General features: G+C 40.3%; 1 protein-coding gene across 1 annotated transcript; it reads right to left on the bottom strand.

Moving 5' to 3' along the window:
• Nucleotides 1-3,133: 3,133 nt before the first annotated feature.
• On the bottom strand, nt 3,134-20,466 carry LOC111565048 (tetratricopeptide repeat protein 39C). The gene is made up of 14 exons (XM_023265006.3): nt 19,791-20,466; nt 18,819-18,867; nt 14,242-14,370; nt 13,684-13,798; nt 11,186-11,546; nt 9,660-9,828; nt 9,242-9,335; nt 9,036-9,143; nt 6,977-7,086; nt 6,763-6,886; nt 6,567-6,664; nt 6,371-6,475; nt 6,237-6,275; nt 3,134-6,147 (listed from the first exon to the last, which is right to left on the bottom strand). Exons 1-14 carry the CDS (start codon nt 19,934-19,936, stop codon nt 6,058-6,060), a joined length of 1,737 nt encoding a protein of 578 aa, XP_023120774.1. The 5' UTR covers nt 19,937-20,466; the 3' UTR covers nt 3,134-6,057.
• Between the last annotated feature and the right edge of the window lie 638 nt (nt 20,467-21,104).

Genomic DNA, 21,104 nt, shown 5'->3' with positions numbered 1-21,104 from the left:
TATTTCTGACCATTATGTTGAAGAATAATTATTTTCTAAAACATTAAATCACTAATAAGGGTTCTTTAGAGAGAAGCAGAGTAAGATGAAGCCCAGCACCTGCAGAGATGTTTATGGAGAAGCTCTCACACAGTCATTGAGCTGATTGCACTGATGAGATGAGGAACCAAACAATGTCAGTGTGTCCTTGTGCGAGTGACCTCATCTACGCAGTAAAGGACCATAATGGTTTTAGTGCCTGTAGAGGTTGTTGCTACCAGATCAATAGTTTCCTTTGTCTTCCGTGCACAACAAGACAAACACATACAGCAACCACCTTTATGTTGAAATTAACCTCAAATTACCCCAATTTTAGCCAGTGAATGGGAATGTTTTGTCGAGTTTTGTAAAGAGGCTTAGGAGCAGTAAAGGACTGTGAACATGAACTGTCTATCTGGTGGCAGGATACTCTGGCTGCTCAGGTTTCAGCCTGATTGAAACACAATGCAATTGTGACCTTGCTCTTTGCACAGTCCTACCAGTCCTACTGCTCTCTCTCTCCCACATTTAGTGGATGTTTAACATCTCTCTCGGGCCCTCTCTGCCTCCTTCACTTCTATCTGATGCAATTGCTTTATTTAATTCATCAGCATTAAGACTTCAAGGTCTAATCCACGCACAGAAAGAACACGCTGCACTCGTCCTGCTTCAAATGTCGCTCAATAAATGCAATAAGTGTGAATCATTACAGATGAGAAAGGATGATGTCACTCGTATGAATCACCACCTACTGATGAGGGACTTTGTTTTAATGTGAAGCAGGCCAGGTACATGCTCTGGATATTTTAAAAGTGAGAATATAAGGACATTTCTTTAGATTATTTAGGGAACGTCTAGTAGAAGAGGATGCAGGAGGTTTATTCTGCCCTGCCCTCCAGCTCTGCTCTGCCATGTCTAAATTCAGTGGCACAGGAGGCTGAATAATTTATTGGCTGGGTGAGCTGCTGCCTTGAGCCTGGTGTGACAGACATGTTTCCTTAAAGAGACGCTCTTGGTGTGTGTCTGTCAGAGCGTGTCGGACAAACTCCCACCCCGATCACATTCAATGTGCACACAGCAGAGACAATAGTATCATTAATTCAATTATATATTCATTGATAATCCACTGAATGGAAGAAAAGCTCCTCAGTTTGATACAAATTGCATTACAGAATTATAAGTAACATCTAAATGTGCAGTTGTAAACATCAGGTAGGTGATACCATATTGCATTTAGTTATCTTGGGGTATTCTCAGTGGTATGCTTAGAAATTTTACTAAAATAAAAGTAGGAATACTGCAATGCATAAATACTATAATCAGTCATGTATTTAACACTTTTACTAAACTACATATATGTATTAAAATTCTGAATGTTTCAGTAGAACGCAACTAGACTGAGATTTCTCCTCAGGCAGTTTTACAACCATTAACACCCTGAGTCTTGTGAGTTTTGGGTCATTAACAGGTTGTATTACATGTGATTCGGAGGTGAGAATAAATACCTGGGACTTCCCATCAGTCAGCTGAAACAGAAAAGGCCTCTGAGTTGAAGGTGAGACATCTTCAGGAACCAAAAAGAGAAGCCGCCTTCCAGTAAAACACTTAGAATGATTATGAGCTGGATAAAATAAAATCTACACAGATGAAAGTCATAAAATCAAAATATACTTACCAAGCACCAGAAGTGAAGCACTTGTTATGCAGAATAGACACCTGGAAACTAGTTATGGATGAAACAATGTGTGAGCATCACTCAAGAGTTGCAGCTGTTAAAAAAACAGGCTATGGTTAGCAGTGATGTACAGTAAATAAATGTACTAAGATACTGGTTGTATTTTTTCAATTTTACACATTTTTTTCTGCTACCTTTTACTCCACCACATTTACCTGACAGCCATACTATAGGACTTTAAAAATTCTTTATGCTTTAATAAATACTGAAAAATATAATGAGTTGCTATGCAGTTAATTATGCCATCTGGCAGTATATAAATTAATTAAATCAGTTTTGTATGTTAAAGACTCCCTACAGTGAAAATTCAGCTTTTCACTTTGTTAAAATGTCCATATGGTGTTTTTTTTTTAATCTATTATGAGCAAAAATAAGCAGCCAACACCATGACTGACTGAGATAAGTTTTTCAGGGTTTAATCAACAACTGGAGAGGAAATTGTCTGCATCGGTAGGAATAATCCAGTTGTGTAACACAGAAAAATAGAACACTGACAGAGACCATTTAATGTGTAGAGAATGATTTTACATTTATACTATAAGGCCCTTAAGCCGGTTATACTTTTACTTCAGTAAGGGTCGGAGCAGAAGACTTACTCAAGTGTAGTCAAGTACAGTTTTTAAGTATTTGCTTTGGTAACTTTCCACTACAGTGTATCATCATTGAGCTTAAATTATTTTTCTGTCTGTGCCCTGCTCTTACTGTCTGAGAACATGGCATATCCTGGATGCTGAGCTGAGAGATAAGCTCCCCCTGGTGGAGTGAAGATAAAATAAAAATTGGAAGACATTATGAGCAAAAAGAAGCGGTCAACACCGTGACTGACTGAGATAAGTTTTTCAGGGTTTAATCAACAACCGGAGAAGCAATTATATGCAACAGTAGTAAATTTACTTAAATCGCATATTAAAACATAGTTTCTGTTAATGTGAAAGATTTCAGGAGATTGTCTATGGAGAAACCCCAATTAATCGGTGTTGTAGATGAAACTAAGATTCAGGTTTTCCATTTCTAAATACTTTTTATCATTTGTCATTTATCATGTACTTCACTTTTTGCTACAGTTGTTTTATATAATTACTTGATTACTACTGTCACTCATCCGTGTTGTGGCTTTTGTGTTCCAGCTTTTATATTGAAAATGATGATTTTGATCATAAAAGACAGCAAAAGATAGTGTCACTGGTGTTTCAGTGAACCTCCTCTGCTTTGTCTCAGTGTTTCAAAGCCACAAAGATGCTTCCCACGCAAGTATTTTTCCAATTTTCTGTGATTCTGACTTCAGTCTGCAGACTATACGTGGATGTGTTTGTCTCTGAACAACACAATATCGACTGTCCAAAGTGCAAGTCAAAAAACAATGCCAACTACTTTCCTGGATTAATGGAGAACAGTTTATTGTAGAGTTCAGTGACACATTGGAACACCATCATCCTGACTTGTAACTTCAATTTCCACAAAAGAAAGGAAAACTCTTCAGTGACAGAAGTATCTTACTGACATTTCACCGTTACGTTACCGACCACTTGCACGGCGGTCACGTCAACATTTACCACAATTTTACATCCATCACAGCCACGAGGGATGACGAGCATTGTCTTACCAGATACGTGTGAGCAAAGTAAATGTCCACAACCTTGAACATGAGATGAAAAACACTGTTGTCGAAAGCCTCTGTAAATCACTACATGACACCCTTCATTCGCTTATATTGCTCGGATGACACGTATTCATAGTGTTCTTTAATAAAAGGCAAAAACCCTGCACAGAATACTTCATATGTACAGAGTAAAACAGTTTAGAAAGGTTGTTAAAATCTCTCGTAGCAGCGTGCAATACAAGATCGTACACTGGGATCAGCTCGACTGCTAAAACTGGCCACCACGAACCAAAGATGGCATAAACAATGCTTGTAAAAGTACACCTTCTGTACGTAGTAAATAAATTTGCCACTATTAAGAACTAATTCAAAAGCTTCTATCACTAAAACACTATTAAAGTAAGTAATACATGTTTATTTAGGCTGACATTTAGCAGCACCTTTCAAGAGGTAACATTACAGTACTGCAGGTACTGGTTAAAATACCTTCATGTGTATGCAGGAATGGACACACAGGTGCATTTGACTTTAGTACAGTCTTAAAGCCGCTGTTACCCTGCCATACCATTCATAGTGCACATAATCAATGCCCAATGCTCTCACGTTAAAAAAAAACAAAAAACGCCATCAGGACATTGTGAAGTGTGGTGATCGCACTTACTATAAATGTCCAACTACTGGAATGTGACTCAGCAGCCTAGGTATTACTCCGTGTGACTTTAGGTGACCAGTGATGTTATTTAACTAACCTCTGTGACTGTTTAGTTTGTTAAGTTATTTCTGTTGTGAATCTAAGTGACCCCCAGTGTGATAAGACTCATTTCAAAGTCTATTTTCCAATTTAACAAGCAGCTTTATGAAAATTTAAGAAGCAACACCTGGAGTCACTTATAAGAATATATAAATCCAAATACTAAATGTTTTTTTTATGATATGTGAAGTGGTAAAGAACTGGCATCAATTTATTCTATTTTATTATTGGAGTGACAAGCTCGAATGGCTCAAATGAGTGTGAAAAACACTATTACCTGTATTTTACTTATTGTAAAGTTACTATTAAAGGATCTCATTACTTTTAGGTGCTGAATTGCTCGCTGAAGGGAGAGGCGGAATTAAAATCCTCCAAATACAATGAGGAAAGTTGTTACAAGCTAGCAAACACATACGGGTGAGGAAAACACTTAAAGGAACAGTTAGAGGTTCATATCAGTTTCATCTCTGTGCATTAAGTCCAGAAAGAGGCTTAGGTTTGCACAAAGACTGAAAGCAGGAGGAAACAGCCAGCATAGCTCAGTGAAACTTCAAAAACAAAACACCCACCCCAAACTGTGTTATGTATCTCATGTGCTGGTTATTATTCATCTTACACCATAATAACAATAGCATTGAAACAATTCTACCTTGTGGTTTTCCTATTCTAGACCAACTACTGCTGGGTGGAAGCAGTTCTATAGCGTTAGTGGGGTTGCCAGGTTTGCACCTTGTACTCATACAGCAAATTATTTGAACATATAATAGCTGAGTTTGATTTTCTGGATTTAAAATGACAGATATCAGTTATGTTATTTTGACTAAAATTTTTATTCCACATTTATCTATATCGATAACTTCATTTTGACTAGTCACAATCACAACTATTTATTCAGTTTGGACTAATCAAAATAAGAGTTGCCAGTATCTCCAAAATGTTAATCTGACTAGTTGTTGTGCATCATGCTGCTCATTTGAGGCATCCTGTTGGATACTGGTCCATCAAAGCATTTGAACAGACAAAGCAGAAGGAATGGCAACTGCTGTGGTGGATAAGATCATTAGGAAATGCTATTAAAAAGGAAGAGCTCATCAGCAAAGAGTTTGTGGAGATCATTAGAGACTTGTGGTCGAAATTTACCAGAACTTTGGCCTCAAGCTGCTCTGACATGGCGGTAAAAGAGCTTGTCATATGCTGTACTGCCGTCTTCGCTTCCTACTTGCCATAGCTGCTGACAAAACTCAAATTCAAGATATCTTTGACTACATTTTGAGAAATCTACAAAAGCCATTCTCAAAAGTTTTAACCTAATTTAAGATATCTCAAAAGGACAATGTAGAAATCTCATATTGAGAGGCATTGAAGATATCTTAAATACAATTTATGACTAGTCAAAATTAAACTGTAGACACCTGAAACTTGAACTACTACGAGTCACAATTCAGCTGCAAATATCTGCAAGGCACATTGTAGATATCTGCGGCTGAATTGTGGATACCTGTGTTGAAAAAGCCTTGTGCTGGAGGAATGACAATGTGAACATCTGAAACACCCACCTTCTTTTAGACGAGGAGAAATGAATTACAGACATCTACAATACATATGAAATGTTAAAATGGCTAACCAGATACTCAAGTATGAATGAATACTGGGGACCATCCTCCTGGTTAACAAGTAAGATAACTTTGGAGATTTGAAGCATAGTTTCTAAACTTCTAGCTATACCAGCTGTTTCCACCTGTGTGCTGAGCCGGTAGGAACACATGTCCGACACCGTACAGAATGCAAAGAGATTATTCTCAGTCTGACTGGGTAAAGTGACAAACGCGTATTTCTCTGAATCCTTTAGGAATGAAAAACACAGCAGTCTGTTCACTCGAATGTCAAACGATTACTGTGAATGGCTTAAAACTTTGTGCAAAGCTTGAGCCATGGCAGCTCTCCTTCCTGGAGTCACTGAGGCACTACTTCCTTCAAAGAAGCCAGGGCTGAATGGATGCGAACGTGGAGCCGGTTCTCAAAGTCATAGCCTGTAAAATCCTCCTAAAACATTTGAAACACATAGATCTGAGAATTCTGAGAAAAATATAATTACCCTCCAATGCAGATGATTGATCTGTGATGCTTTTTACCTTTGCTTGAAGTAGCAATGATCTCCCCTTTCCCACTGTCTGAATTGCAAGTAGAGAAACTGAGTGTTATAACTGAGCACTGCAATCCACAATAAAATAACTAAGATTCTGAAAGCTGTGTGCAGCAGACTGACCTCTGGTTTTCCGAGGAGAACGCATCCCAGCTCGTAGACGGCATACGGCTGAACATACGAGTTGATTTGCCGCCCGTATTCGTCCCTAGCAGCCAGCTGGAAAGACTGGATCACAGATGAAAAGAACAGGAAGAGCAGGATGAGTAAAAATAACCAGTGTGGATTAACTGTTAACACATTCAGCTCTGAGAGATACCTGAAGAGCATCCCTCATATTCCCATGACATTTATGAATGGCACCGAGAAGGAGGTGTTTCAGGCCTCTACACGAAGCTTCATCTAAACTCTGTAACACTGAACACACCGGAGGAAACCATCACACAGGGCTAAACATTTAAAAAATCTGGCTGCTGCATGTTATTTTTTTTCTGAATCACATAGGCTACACTCACCTTGATTCATTATCTGCAGTTTAGATGACGAGCAGTTCGGCAGTGCTTTCCACAGATAAAGCACTTCGATTACGCCGAGGATGCATAGCTCTCTGGTGGGTGAGATCTTCCTCAGTCTCTCAGCCTGCAGGCAGAAATCACACAGACATGGAAAACTTTTGTGATTCACTCGCAGTGACTTTCAAAAGGGGGTGAAGGTTGCAGCGATACCCACCCTTTTGACAGCAAATTGCTCTATCTGGTTGTTTTTTCTCTTGAACAGCTTCTGCACGTCCTTGAAAACTCCGCTTGCTCCATCCAGGTCTCCTGCAGCTCCCTGACACACTGACAGAAAACACAGAGAGGACCGTTACTGCCTCCAGGGCTTCACAACTTCTCTCTCTCTGGGAAACTAGACATCGTGAGTGGGTTTTCTGGACTGGCTCCTGTAGCACCTGGCTGCCTCTGACTGATAGGAAGCCTGTACTCCAATCACAGCAGCAAGTCTGACAGTTAGCGCCGCTACAGTCTCGGTAAAAATGCCATTTTGTAGAGGATAATGGTCTGGCTGCACCTCACTATCATTCGGTAACTGAATGAGGAAAAAAAACACTCTGGCTTGTTTGTATTGCTTTAAACCAATTACAGCCATTATGGGGGAGTGTAAACAAAGGATGCAGCTTCCTGTCCCCTCAGAATGATGACTGGTGCAACTGTTTAGGTAAATATTTCCACGTTAAGAGGCGACGACTGTCAGAAACTGGATAATATACTGAAAAAATATAGCAGGGCTGCTTTATCGCATTATCCAAATTCAAAAACTTGACTTTTTCAATGTGGTAGGTTGCTGCCCAGTGTTTCCCATTGTGAAGAAAATGGGGACGCACAAAAAGCAGAAGGGAAGGACAAAGGTGCCTAAAATGAGCATCCAGTGGCAGGTTTATAGCTGCATCTTACTGTGATTTAGTGTGAGCAGATCGCCTCTGTGCACCTTGTTCTGTATTTACTTGTAATTCTTTGATAGTGGTTTCCTGGTGTCAGTGTGTACTCCATAGCCACTTACTACTGGTTACCAGAGATTTGGTTTGTTTGACTGAGGCACTTGTCCCACTGCCTGGACACTCAACCAGACACCTGCCACCTTTCAGAGGCTGGTTGTTACAACCCCGCCTCGGGAGGGGGGGGGGGGGGGGGGGGGGGGGGGGGCAACATAAACAGTTGTTGGTGGTAAAAATCAAATTATTTATTACAGAAAAGGTTGAACAGAAATGTGCACGTTACTATACAAACTGAGGCAAAACTAAGGAAGAGGGCTGGTGGGTGCTGCTCAAATCAAAGAAAATAGCAAAACACAAAAAGAGTTCTCATAAGGAGAACTTAACACTACCATCGCGGTGGACAAAAGAAAAAACGGAACAAAAAAAACTCACTACATGGGAACTGACAAAACAAAACTTACACAGGAGTCAGCACCCCTAATCCTGGTGAAACCTAGACAAAAGGAACTACCTGGAATGAAATGAGGCTGTATCAGTTTTTGATTCTAACCCTTGCCCAATTCCTTTCACACAGACAATCTTGCCTCAACCACACAGATCACACAGAATGACACGCTGGAAGTCAGCTGCCCCGTTCAGTTGAAGCGCTAACTCTTTTAAAGGAGTTGGCAGTTTTCGGTTGGTCAGCCTGGGGAGCGCTGCACCAATCACTGGACTCCTGGTTGCAGCCACGCCTCTGCGGTCACGGTCCAACCAGGGAGTGGGGATCACACAGCCCTATTTGCATCTTGGAATGAACGGATGTTTGGCCTAGATTATTTGGTAATGTGAGGAAATAACAGATCGATAATCCTAATATCGCGTTCTCCCATCTATCATGGCATTATTTTCCAGTTGTAATGTGCGCATGTCTGAGATTAAAGAGAAAAATATCTGTGAAATTTCCCCTTATGCGCATGATACAACATGATTTCAAAATCTGTCAGGATTTTCCTTGTTTTGTTTTTGTAGATTTCTGACATTATCAGTCTATGTTGGAGCCTGTATAGTTTCACCCTTTTCTTTGATTTAGCAGACTAGCAGATAGATTTTTCTTACATTTATGTCCACTTTGCATTTTTTTTCCTCATTTGTTTGTTAATCAGCAATAAATGACCTTGTTGAAGCGAAAACAGCTGCTTTTAAACAGCTGCTCGGGTGCTTCCCTGCACCCAAGAAAAACTGGGACATAACAGGACAGGACACAGAGAAACAAACCCGGCAGTGTGAGTGTTCGCTAGTGTGTGTCAGACTTACCTCCGGTCAAGTAGGCATAGTAGCACTGTGACCAGCGTGACTCATTCTTCAGCCTTTCGAACGCCCTGTACGCGTCCTCGAAGTTCATCTCTATCATGCTACACCAACCTGGCCCAGAGAGAAGCACACAGAACAAAATGAATCCCTCGCTGCGCTTCACGCCTGCTACCAGTATGTCACAACTAACCTGATGAGAAAACACGTACCAATCTCATAGAGACACACATGCTGGATCTCTCTTTGGTCTGATGCAAGCTCTAATGCATCATGGAAACAGGCCAAAGCACTGTTGATATGGCACTGGGGACAGAGGAGAGAGCACACACACCAGCAGGTAATGCTAATCGTGTTACACACAGACTACATGCATGTGTTGAATGACAGAGTTAGATCAGTAGATGGTGGATCAGATGTCGGTGACTTAATGATCCATCTCACATGCATATTAACTGTATGTGTTCGAACAGAGAGGCTGCAGGATGAAAGATTATTTTCTGATTCTACTGTTGTATTTCTCATCCAGAGTCTTCATCCAGCATCACACAAATAGACAAGTTGCATACTAAACAGACTGGTTAAAGTTTTCCGTATGATTATTATAAACTTTAAGCCTGCAGTACGTACCTCTAGCCTTTGAACTCTTCCTTTAAAGAACATGAAGAGAGACGAGTTGGGGTAAACCACCGACTTTCTCTGCAGAATAGCTTTGGCCTCCAGCAGCCCTGCATGTGTGTCAGAGCCGTCCAGAGCAAAGAAAGGCAGCACTACTGTGTGGTACCACAAGAGGGCCAACCTGAGCAACAAAACAAGAGATGACAGTGTTCAGTTTCTGTCTAAGTCTGAATAGGCATTAAACTGAGTATCTACAAAAGCTTGGACTTCTCTATGTGGCTTAAAACTTGATCTTAAAAACAAACTCTCCAAGCTCCTGTGCAGCAAACAAATGGAAGCAGTAATAAGATTATTTTTGAAAAAAGGTGCTCTAAAAAGATCCTTAATCGGCTTAGAGTTAAATTTATTTGTTTGGATTAAAAAACAGAATAAAAAGACATTAAATTCTAAAAGCTCTCACCTGTCAGAGTTTGTCCTGAAGTTTAAAGAAGCATCTCTTTTAGATAATAGCCGTGTGATGAAATTTTTAAAAATCTTGTCTACTTATTCTCTACCTACTACTTTTAAAATTGTACAAATTAATCTTTGCTTTATTTTTTTTTCTTTTGGAAGCTGCTCTTTATTTTGCAACTAAATGTTTTCCTATTTTTACAGCTCACATTTGCCCGTGTAATGTTCAGGCTCCACTTTACACCACTTGCAACACTTGGTCAGACTGCTTTGTCAACTTTAACACTCCATCTTCAATTACTCTTTAAATTTAGAAAAAAGGAATTCATATTCACAGCATAAAACATATTTAATTTTTTTGTGCAATAAAACATAAGAGAGATGCTCTATAGGGGCCAACATGAGGTTTGGATTCTTTAATTAATTATGTCAAGTTCCTTTTTTAAAAACTTTTTGTGAAATTTTTTTTAGTAAACGTACTAATGAACGTCACATGACAAGACACGACATAGTTTATATCAAAGATTCTAGAAAGTAGCATCAACAATTGTTGTTTTAATTTACTGTTACAATGGACGGATAATAAAACTACAAAAAGTAAAGCTGATGTAGATTTTTTGGCCAGCTGTGGGCTTCAAGCTGCAAACACATCATTGACACAATACAACTTTACAAACCTGACTGTCTATTACACATCTATCAAAAACAGAATTTATGTAAGTGTAATAGTTACTGTTAATAAGCTCTGTTTTGGCCTCTTAGTTACTTTGTCCGTCATTTGGTGCTGAGCAGAAAAAGAACTTTATCAACACAAACAATTGGAACTGACAGGAGGAATACATATAAACCATAAAATGTAAATAATTAGCTGAACAACACAAAGAGAGCTGAAGGGCACTATCCATGATATGAATATCTATGGGTTCAACACTTTTCAATTAACATGCAGACCTTTCATCCATTAACACAGATACTAACAAAGCCGCTTTAAATAAACTTTACATGTAATGAACCATTTAAAATGAACTACTGACTGTGTTTAAACTGTCTCTCTGTGTAAGTAAATGCTGAGACCTGAGGATACTCACGTAGCCAGTGGTGCCTTCATGTCTTTGCTCTCGCTTGCATACATCAGGGAGGACAGGCCCTGGAGACGGTCGCCGGGGAAACCCAGCAGGTTGATAATCTTGAGCAGGTGTGGCGGCACCATGGAGATGCACAGGTGGAAGAGGCCATAGCCGAAGCTGACGGAGCCCTTGAGTCGGTCCAGGGCTTCTGCTGTCACAACGTTCTCCACCGGGGCGTTGTGGTTGGCGTTGTCCGCTGACAGGGACTCCTGGTTGCCGGAGGACCTCCGCTGACACGACTCCTGCAGCTGGCTGATGTCGCTGTGGCACTTATTGTACATTTTCCAGGCCTTACGAAGAATCCAGCCGCCTTTGATGTATGCTGTCAGTGGAAACAATCAATAAGGCACTTCCTGTGAGGCGTTGCATAGTGAGGTGGAAAAACAAGACCAGAATTTTTCAAAATGGGGTTGTTAATTAGTCTAGTTGGTTTCCATTAATGAATATATATATCATCAGTTTATCTACAGAGCATTCAAGTCAAGCTAGCAACAAAGTATTTCTCATCAGCCTCATTTTTCCTTGTGTTTAGTGGTAATTAGCATGCTATTTTTTATTTTATTTTATTTTATTATCCCTTATTAATCCCACGAGGGGAAATTCTGATTTCCGCATATCTCCCCAATTGGGGGAGTCAGAGCGACGGGTCAGCCGTGGTACAGCGCCCCTGGAGCAGGAAGGGTTAAGGGCCCTGCTCAAGGGCCTAACAGTGGCCACATCGGGGTTTGAACCTCTGACCTTCTGAGCAGTAATCCAGAGACTTAACCGTTGCACCACCACTGCCCCCAAGCATGCATAACTAAAATGGTAAACATTATATCTGTTAAATGTCAAGCAAGCTGATGTTAGAATGTAGCTAAAAGTCCAGCTGTGTCTCAGTTCAGTCTCAGTCTCACAGTTAGCATGACTATAAATTCTCATCAATTAACTTTTACATCCATCAAATGTAATTTCTTGTTATATCTGACCAACAAACCTGACCCCAACATACGGAAATTACAATTATCTAAAACAGGACAACACAGACTGATAAGCAATTATTATCTCTTGCCCATGACAACTGCCCACAATCCATTGATTAGTTATTTATTTTTGATAATAAATCAAGCAAACAGATTAATTTACTATACATGAACTGAAAATTAGTGTGACTAATTGTTAGCATTACATAATATACCAGACACTTATCTAAATTATTGCTCCCTTATTAGATTTGGAGCTAGGGTTATTTGTCCAACCACAATCAACTAAAACTACAATTACCAACTCACAGCTTTATGCCTCTGCCAACAAGTAAAGCTGCAGTTTATGATCATGTCTGTCCAAAAACATATTATTTATGCAGTGAAGATTTTAAGGGATTTTACGGGTGTCACCCAAGATTACTGTTAATTCAGTGTCTGACCAAATGTTAAATATTGTCACAGTCTCTCTTTCTATTCCTGAGATGTAACGTTAGATAATTGAAGAAAATGTTTTTTTGCTTCCCTGTTTTGTTTTGTTTTTTTACAGAACTATATGATATCAAAATGAAAGTGCTTTTTTTAGATATAAAATGTCATTGCTTTATCATCTTATCCAAATAGACAAATTTTGCCATAATTAGCCCATAAATTCATGGGTTTTGGTCAAGTGGCCTTTGAAAATCAAAATCTAATCAGTTCACCTTTGAGCCCAAGTGAACCTTTATGAAAAATTGGAAGAATTTCCCTCAAGACGTCCCTGGGATATTAAATTGCAAGAATGGGACAGATCAATGGACAAGAAGCAGTAATTAAAAAGTTGCTTCAACCACTCTAATTATAAATGTGTGTATTTGTGTAGAAGTGCAAGCCAAGAACAAAGAGGACTGAAATGATGACACTGAGTAATCTGTTCAGATTATGGAACTGACTTCAATCATTACTAATGCAGTCAAAACTACATATTTCTTATAACACACAGATTTGTTCCTGTCCTGTATTATACACTTGTTAGCCACAACATTAAAACCACCTTCTTAATTTTATGCATGTTCCTCAAGTCACCAAAGTGGATCTGATCCATCACAGCATGAACATGGGACCTCTAGAGGTGTCTGACTGTGGGACATCAGCAGCAGATCCTTCGGGTCCTGTAGGTCAGACCTCTATGGATCAGGTTTGTTCCAGCGCATCCCAGAGATGCTCAATCGGTATGAGACCTCGGGTGTTCCTTGAGCTGTTCCTGAGCAGTTTTGTGATGTGTTGCATTGACCTGCTGGGGGATGCTGTTGCCATGGGGAGGTGTGCTTGGTGTAAACAATGTCTAGATGGACGGTACGTGTCAAAGTAACATGCGGATTAGTGCGAAGACCCAAGATTTCCCAGCAGAATGTTGCATTGTTGCCAGATGATCATGACATCTCTATTGTGTCACGACAGACCAACACCACCAACATTTAGGCTGCACTGTTTGGTTTGTGTGTAGACTCTGATTACCTGAGAGTTCCTGTTTGACGAAGGAGAGCACAGCGAGGTACACCTGGCAGTCAGCGACAATGATCTGTCTCTGCAGTCGGTCTACGACAACAACGCCGGACCGTTGGGAGTCCATCTGTAACACAAACACACATGTTCAGTCAGCAGTGTGGCTCTTCCAACCAGTTTCCCCAACGGTCGGTTGGCAGGCAGGCAGAGGAAAAAGGAGTTTTCTGAGTGACCCAGAGCTGCGAGACATTCCCTGGACTCCCTCACTCAGTTTGCTGATTAAATTTCACAGATGTACTAATTGAATCTGTTGGTGGCTTCGGCATGATCTCACTGCTGCCTGCATCATTACGCCCGATGCTGAGGATCTTAACATTGTTATCTGAACTGCAGCCTGTTCTGGTGGTGATATCAGGAGATGTAGGCAACAATGGAATCCATCTAAATTTGCAAATTGGTGTTATCAGCATCTCTGGATTTCAATTCCGCACAACTATCTGCTCGGCTTAGTCCTCCAACAGTCTACACAATACTTTTTCAGACTTTTTTTGCACATGGTTTTGCACTTACACTCTTTTTAATCTTGTTTCTGATTGTCTCTATCACTCCGGCACTGTCGCTCTCACACAGCTTCTCAGTGGTCCTCAGATCATCACAGGCCGTCTGCATCTTCTCCTCCTCGAATGTCATCATGGCATTCTGCAAGGAAATGCTGATTAAACTTGTTCTCATTTGTCTTAATGATATATCTGAGTCAAAGGGAATCAAAAAATCTTATCTTGCACTCTGATATTCAATTGTCGTGGTTCACAGAGCAGATTTATGCTTGAGCCAGCTCACAATCTTGTTATAAAAGTGTCAGAGTGTTATGTAATAGTCTTAAAAAGCAGGCAAGGTCAAAAGGCCTCTTTCTGCATCACAGTGAATGGAGGAACACAGTGACATCTGTACAGCTGTGTGGGGGTGAGAAGATGCTTCCCAGCTGACAGAATCAGAAAGTCTTGGTTTGGGCTCAGTTTGAAGCAGGCAAAAAATAACCAAATAAGTGAAGGAGGTAGTACTATCTATAAGGAAAAGTCTATAAGACAGCTGTTTCTCAATTATGACATGTACAGGAACTGGGATCCAACTGATCTTTATCATCACTTTCTTATCACAGCAGAAGTTTTTCCCTGCTAAACTGTTAACACTGTTCAGTGATTTCGCACATTTCTCACAGCGTTTCTCAAAACACAGATCTCACAGAAAGACCCCAAACTCTCTTCGATTCACTGTGTTAAACAAAAAGAAAACATTTGTTCACAGCTGATAGAAATTACTTGTATAATTACAAATATCTAATGCACATGTGTGAAGCTCCTTGGCACAACTTCTCAGTTAGCATTAATTTTGTATATATGCATAAAAAATGCCACCTCAATGTTGCTATTTGCAATGATGGACCAAAGAAAGTAAAGGCTTGATTATACTCCCTTGCACATGAACACACAGACTCCTGTGAACACCAGCAGACATCCCAGGCATGACGTTGCTATTATTACATTACTTTTCTAGCCTGCTTGCATGTAGACTGGAAGACTCCATTCCATACACTCACAGCAGATCATATTTAGATATTCCACAGAATGATGCACATCACAGCCCTGGTAGTGTAGTCACTACCCAGAAACAAATTTTGGTCTGTATCACATCTCTGGTAGAGCTGCATGATGAGTATGTAAGGCACAAAATTCTCTGATGTGACTCTTGCAGACTAGAAAAGCAGTATAACAGCAAAAACTATGAATTGTAGTGTCCACACCTGTCAGTGTCCATGTCTAAATTTCATCATCTCCCAGAGAGTCCTTGTGGACCCTTTTACAGATATATGAATGCAGTCCAAAAATGGTACAACTACACTAGAAGGGCAATAATTTGCTACATTGTTAACATGTTTTCTTTTGACTGAAACAAATAGTTAACAACATAACTTAACATTTCCACCTTGAAACTACGGTGTACTTATGACAGTCTCTGAAACACAGATTCAGGCCTACAGCGTTTTATACGGTACAAATCTAAAAAAACCTCGCCAGCTTGCAGGGTGGGTGTAGAATCGGTTTACAGTTTGAATATTTATGGCTGAATTACTCCAATAAGTTGATAGTGTAGAGTAATTTTAAAGTACTTGAGCGGAGTCGTAGATGACCTGGTGCTGAAGCTGCAGCAAGCAAAGGACAGGAGGATGGAGAAAGAAGCAGTGCTCCGGGTTTTGATGACGGAGATTGAAAATGCACAAGGCAGCACTTTCTCTTTTGGGCGTATATCAATTTCCACAGAAAGTCGCACATGACTGTATGTGGGAGACTGACTGCAAGAGATTGGACACATTAACGCCTTGTACTGTAATCTGTTGACAGAGCATGTCATTGTGATACAGGAAGAAAAAAATAAAAGAGTCTATTACAACACCGCATAGCGCAAAAGAAAATAATACATCAGAGCAGACGCCTGCAGAGGCTGGATAAGACATTCCAAAACATTCTTTCTGTGGTGCAGTGGAGGGACGATATCTGGGGTGATGTGGATGAGAATCAGTGGCCCGACACACGAGAACATCGTGAGATGAATAAAGAGTGTAATGTAATTCACCATACAGCACTGCATGTACAGTTCTGTCTAAGGGCTGCTTCTATTTTTCTAATTTTGTATTTGTTATTTTGCGCCAAGCAGAGAATTAAAAGAGTCTAGGCTTTTTGTTTTCCGTATCACAATGACACCATCATGTCAGGGCACATTTACATAAACAGCTTAATAGATATTTATAGAATATATGCTCGATAGAATATGATCATTTATTCAACAAATTTGCACGTAAGGACTTATACAATGAATTGCAGGTCAGATGTTTTGGAGGGTAAAATTATTTAACAGAAAAACAGGTGTTAGAAGAAGCATTCAGATCCTTAAGTAAAAGTACCAATACAGCGATGTAAAAATACTTTTCTACATGTAAAAGTCCTGGATGAATAATCGTACTTTAGTAAAAGGGTAAAGGTTTTAGTTTTTCTTGGTCACTCTGATATATTACTATATTTGCTATCATTAGAATATTATTAGTGAAGCATCAGTGTGTCAGCAGCATGTTACTGTTGTAGCTGTCACATGTTTGAACTACTTTATAGTTAGTTTCATATCCAGGGACAGCAGATAAATCTGGGCACTCAAAACATGATTAATGGGAGACAAAAGAAGAAAAAACTAAGTTCTGATCCACAACTCTGTTTTCAGGTGAGATACGAGATTACTGGAACATTCATTTAAATGAAACCATGTGGGGGAGAAAAAAAATCACAGTTTCAGTGGAGCTGTTGACAAATCATAGACATCTTCAATGTGAGTCTGAACACTGTTGTTTGTAAGAAGCCAAAAAGACTGAAAACCACCTATGCGTTGTAATTTAAGAGCTTCTTATATTATCCATTGTGTCAAATTTGCATCTTGAAAGTAACCAAAGCATCCAGATAAATGCAATGAAGTAGAAAGTACAAAATTTCCCTCTGAAATTAGTGGAGGGGCAAAATAAATGAGCATAACATAGAAACATTCAAGTAAAGTATCTCAAAAATTTACAGGAGCCCAATGCTTGTGGAAATTTACTTTCCATCGCTGAATACCAGCCTGACATAAGCAACTGATGGTGTCAGAAACAGCAGACAGTTGTACTAAAGCATTTGCATGAATGTGTTCAAAAGAACTGCTTTAACGTTGAGCACAAGTGACCGGATGATCTGAGAAATGCAGTGAAGCGAATAATAAAACTGTAACTATTCGTATATGAATGATGGTCAGCTGTTGCCACCCCCACTGCCTTCAGGACGGTGTATTATATGGGGACAGAGGATGACATCATCTCTGGCTTCATGCTGCACGAGTGTCGACACTATGGGGAGCGACAAAGTGTGTGTTGTCTGTTTGTGTGTGAGGCCACACTGAAAAATCTCTGTCTCTCATCAATGATGGACAGTAATATGTGCCTCTGCAGGAGTAATACTGTTCCTGAGAGGAAGATGCATCCATTATGCTGATGGTTGGAAACGCAAAGAAGAGGATGCCGGTGGTGACAACAACGCAACACTTTGACAGATTAGGTTATCTGAGGTCTCAATATCTGGATGCTTTCTTTATGAATTGTGATGCTGTGAGCTTGATGCTAATTCTGCTCCTGTGTCCTGCAACTACAGATGAAAAACAGCCTCCTGGTCACATCTGGCACATTTACAGCAATTTTTACCAACTCTCAGAACCACAAAACCAGACTACAGATTTAAAAGGCATGTTTTCTTAGAAAAATTGGCAAAGCTACACCATTTATTAGAGCCAGAAAGTGTGAAAACAGAAAGATTCATATGATTTTCAACTCTCTGACAGTCCTTGAATCATGTTAAAATCACTTTATTCTTCATGAATCATTTAAAAATTTGCTAAGAATAAAGTATTTGTTCTAACTAGATTCTGTAAAAAATTAAAAATTCTGCAATCCTTGACTCAACCGAGAAGCTATTCCTGACTCAAATGTGAAAAACAGTCACGTGCCAACAATTCAAGGACTTTTCAGCTGAACTGCAGCATTTACAGAGAGCAGATAGGAGACAAATATGGAATCATATTTAAAAAAATGTAAAGGGCAAAACATCTAGAGCCCTCCAGCTCCAGCCCTCCCCAGCCATGTCCCCAGCCCACATTGCGCTGGATTTCGTCACTGGGCTGCCCCCGTCCAATGGAAATACGGTAATCCTGACGATAGTCGACCAGTTCTCTAAGGCAGCGCATTTCCTACCCCTGTCGATTAGTCATTTGATCTATAAAGTTTCTGAACATTTGGACAAATATCTAGCAGTGTTTCCCAAAGCCTAAGATGACATCCTCAGCTGTCTTGTTTAATCCACAACCCAAATGATTCAGTTCGCAGTCATAGAGGAGAACAGAAACCAGAGAATATTTACATTTAAGAAGCTGGAATCAATGGATTCTAACCTTTTTGTCTTTAAGATAAGTATACATGATTAAATGATCTTCAGAAAGGCTGGTGATGATTGACCAGTTGATAACTGGACAATCGATCGATTAACAGCTGCAGCTCTATAAGCAGCTGAGAGGAAACTCACCAGAAAGCTGACGAAACTGGCCCCAAAGCTCATCAGTGGGCTTTGAGTCCTGCAGAAAGAACAAGAATCGGGGAGGAATTAGAGATCACAAAACAAAACAAGATACAAAAAGTTGAAGATTTTGTTGAAAGTTGGAATTACAATGAAATCTCAATTCTGCTTTTCCTGCAGTTTTTGAGCACTACTTGATCTCGGGTTCCAGAAAAGCAAAGAGGACAGAATCTGAAGTTTGAAAGGAGCTGCACATAGTAACTTTGGCACAAACAGAGCATGCTCAGAAGTAGGTCTCCTGTTCAGCTGTCATGACTGGTGTCAAGGTCTATTTGGTTGACATGCAGGAAAGAAAAAAACAAGTGTCCAAGTGTGTAGACTTAACAGAGGCTGCAACAATTGAGTGTTTTCATTAGAGATTATTAAAAATCTGCAGATTTGTTTATTGACAGATTATTCATATAAAATGTCACCAAGTGTCAAAATTTTGCAGAGCTGAGGGTATTTACAAGTCTTGTTTGGCTTGACAAACACTAAAACACAGTAAAACTTGCAATGACGGTTGACATGAGAGAGAAATGCAGCATTTTTTTGTTCTCACTTTAGAGGCTGCAGGCAGAACATTTGAGCGTTTGACTATTTTTGCTTGAGTCATTCATTAAATTATCTTAAAAATAGTTCATTTATGTGTCAATATAACCTCTAGCACCATGTACTCTGTGTTAGAGGTGGCCAGTGTGAATCAGACACCTTGGGAACAAAGACTCTCTCTCTGACAAACAGGCTCTAAAATGCATTTAAAACAAGCAATTGGAGCAGTTATTTTTTGTGAAATGCGCGAACCAACACGTGCAACCCTTGTCTGGAAGAGAACATGTTGTACTCTGAATTTCACTTGACTATTTGAACCACTTTTCTCTCATATTGTGGAATTACTCATGCAGCGTGACCAGCTGGTGCGTAAAGGAGCGAAGTAATCACCTGTATCTCCTGAAGAGCTCGTCGCTTTCCTTGAATCCGTTGTTGAGCAGCATGTTGATGCCTTGCAGGGCCATCTCAGCATCATCTATGTGCTCTGCCTTCTCCTCTACCTGCTGCTGCTGCTGGGACTGCTCGGGACCCGCCATTGTTTATACTGCAGCTCGGAGGCTGCTGGATGAAACCAGTGCGGTGAAGAAGACAAAACGATACTGGTTCTTCTCTGAAACCAAGCCGCATTGGTTTCAAGCAAAAACGCGGAAAAATAAGGTGTGCAGCAGCTTGAGCAGGCTCCAGACGTCTGTGCGCCTCAGGGATAGGCCACTGATGCCCAGACGGGCTCTACTGCGCCGCACGATTCGGTGTTATCATCGTTGCACTCCGCCTCAGTAATAAACCAGCTCACCGTTATTTCTCACTAAAATCAGCCATCCGACAGTTTTTTCTTCCCCCTCTCCTGATGATCCGTGCAGCTGCATCCGATGCATTACATAAGAGGCTGCTGTGCTGCTCTGCCAGTCCCACGTAATGCGCTCGTCAAACGGCCTGGCGTCATAACGCACAGCGCATCGCCGGGGAGGATGGAGGGATGAGGCCCGATGAGGCGAAGCTGAATCCTGTCAGCCTGCATCCCCTCACACTCCCTCCGCAGGCTCAGGCTCTCAGCACGGCCTCCTCCTCTTCCTCCTCCTCCTCCTCCTCTTCCTCCTCCTCCTCTCGCATGCAGCCAATGAGGCACTGAGAACCCGCAGTCACGTTCAACACAGAGCTGGATATCGTGGTTCATCTGTCTGTGTTCACATGTCAGAAATGAGCTCTTAATCACTTGCCAAAATTATAATCCGGCAGAGATAGGGGCAGAATTAAAAGAGCAGTCCCAAATGATGTGCAATAATAATGATGCTTTTAAAAAGATTTTCATTTCATTTTTTGAGTTGGTTGGAAATGCAGCAGGGGTTGAAGAAGTATCCAGACCCTTTTCTTAAGTGTAAGTACCAACACAGTAATGCAAAAATACTCCATTAGAAGTAAAGGTCCTGCATAAACAATCCTGAGAACATGGCACCGAAATGTTAAAGCAAAAGTGCTGGTTTGATCCATCTGTTTGATATATTACTGCATATATCATCATTATATTAATAGTGAAGCATCAGTGTGTCCACAGCATGTTGCTGTAGCTGCTAGTGGAGCTTCTTCATATCCAGTTACAGAGACAGCAGATACATCTGAATGTTCATCAATGAACAACTGGGGAGGAAAGAAAAAAAAATAAGTTCTGGTGCACAAATCTGTTTTCAGTTTTCCTCCAACCTTTGA

The sequence above is a fragment of the Amphiprion ocellaris genome, chromosome 2 (genome assembly GCF_022539595.1).
Source record: "Amphiprion ocellaris isolate individual 3 ecotype Okinawa chromosome 2, ASM2253959v1, whole genome shotgun sequence".
NCBI lineage: Eukaryota > Metazoa > Chordata > Actinopteri > Pomacentridae > Amphiprion > Amphiprion ocellaris.
The sequence above is the reverse complement of the archived record's forward strand: the minus strand, read 5'-3'. Positions and strand labels throughout refer to the sequence as shown.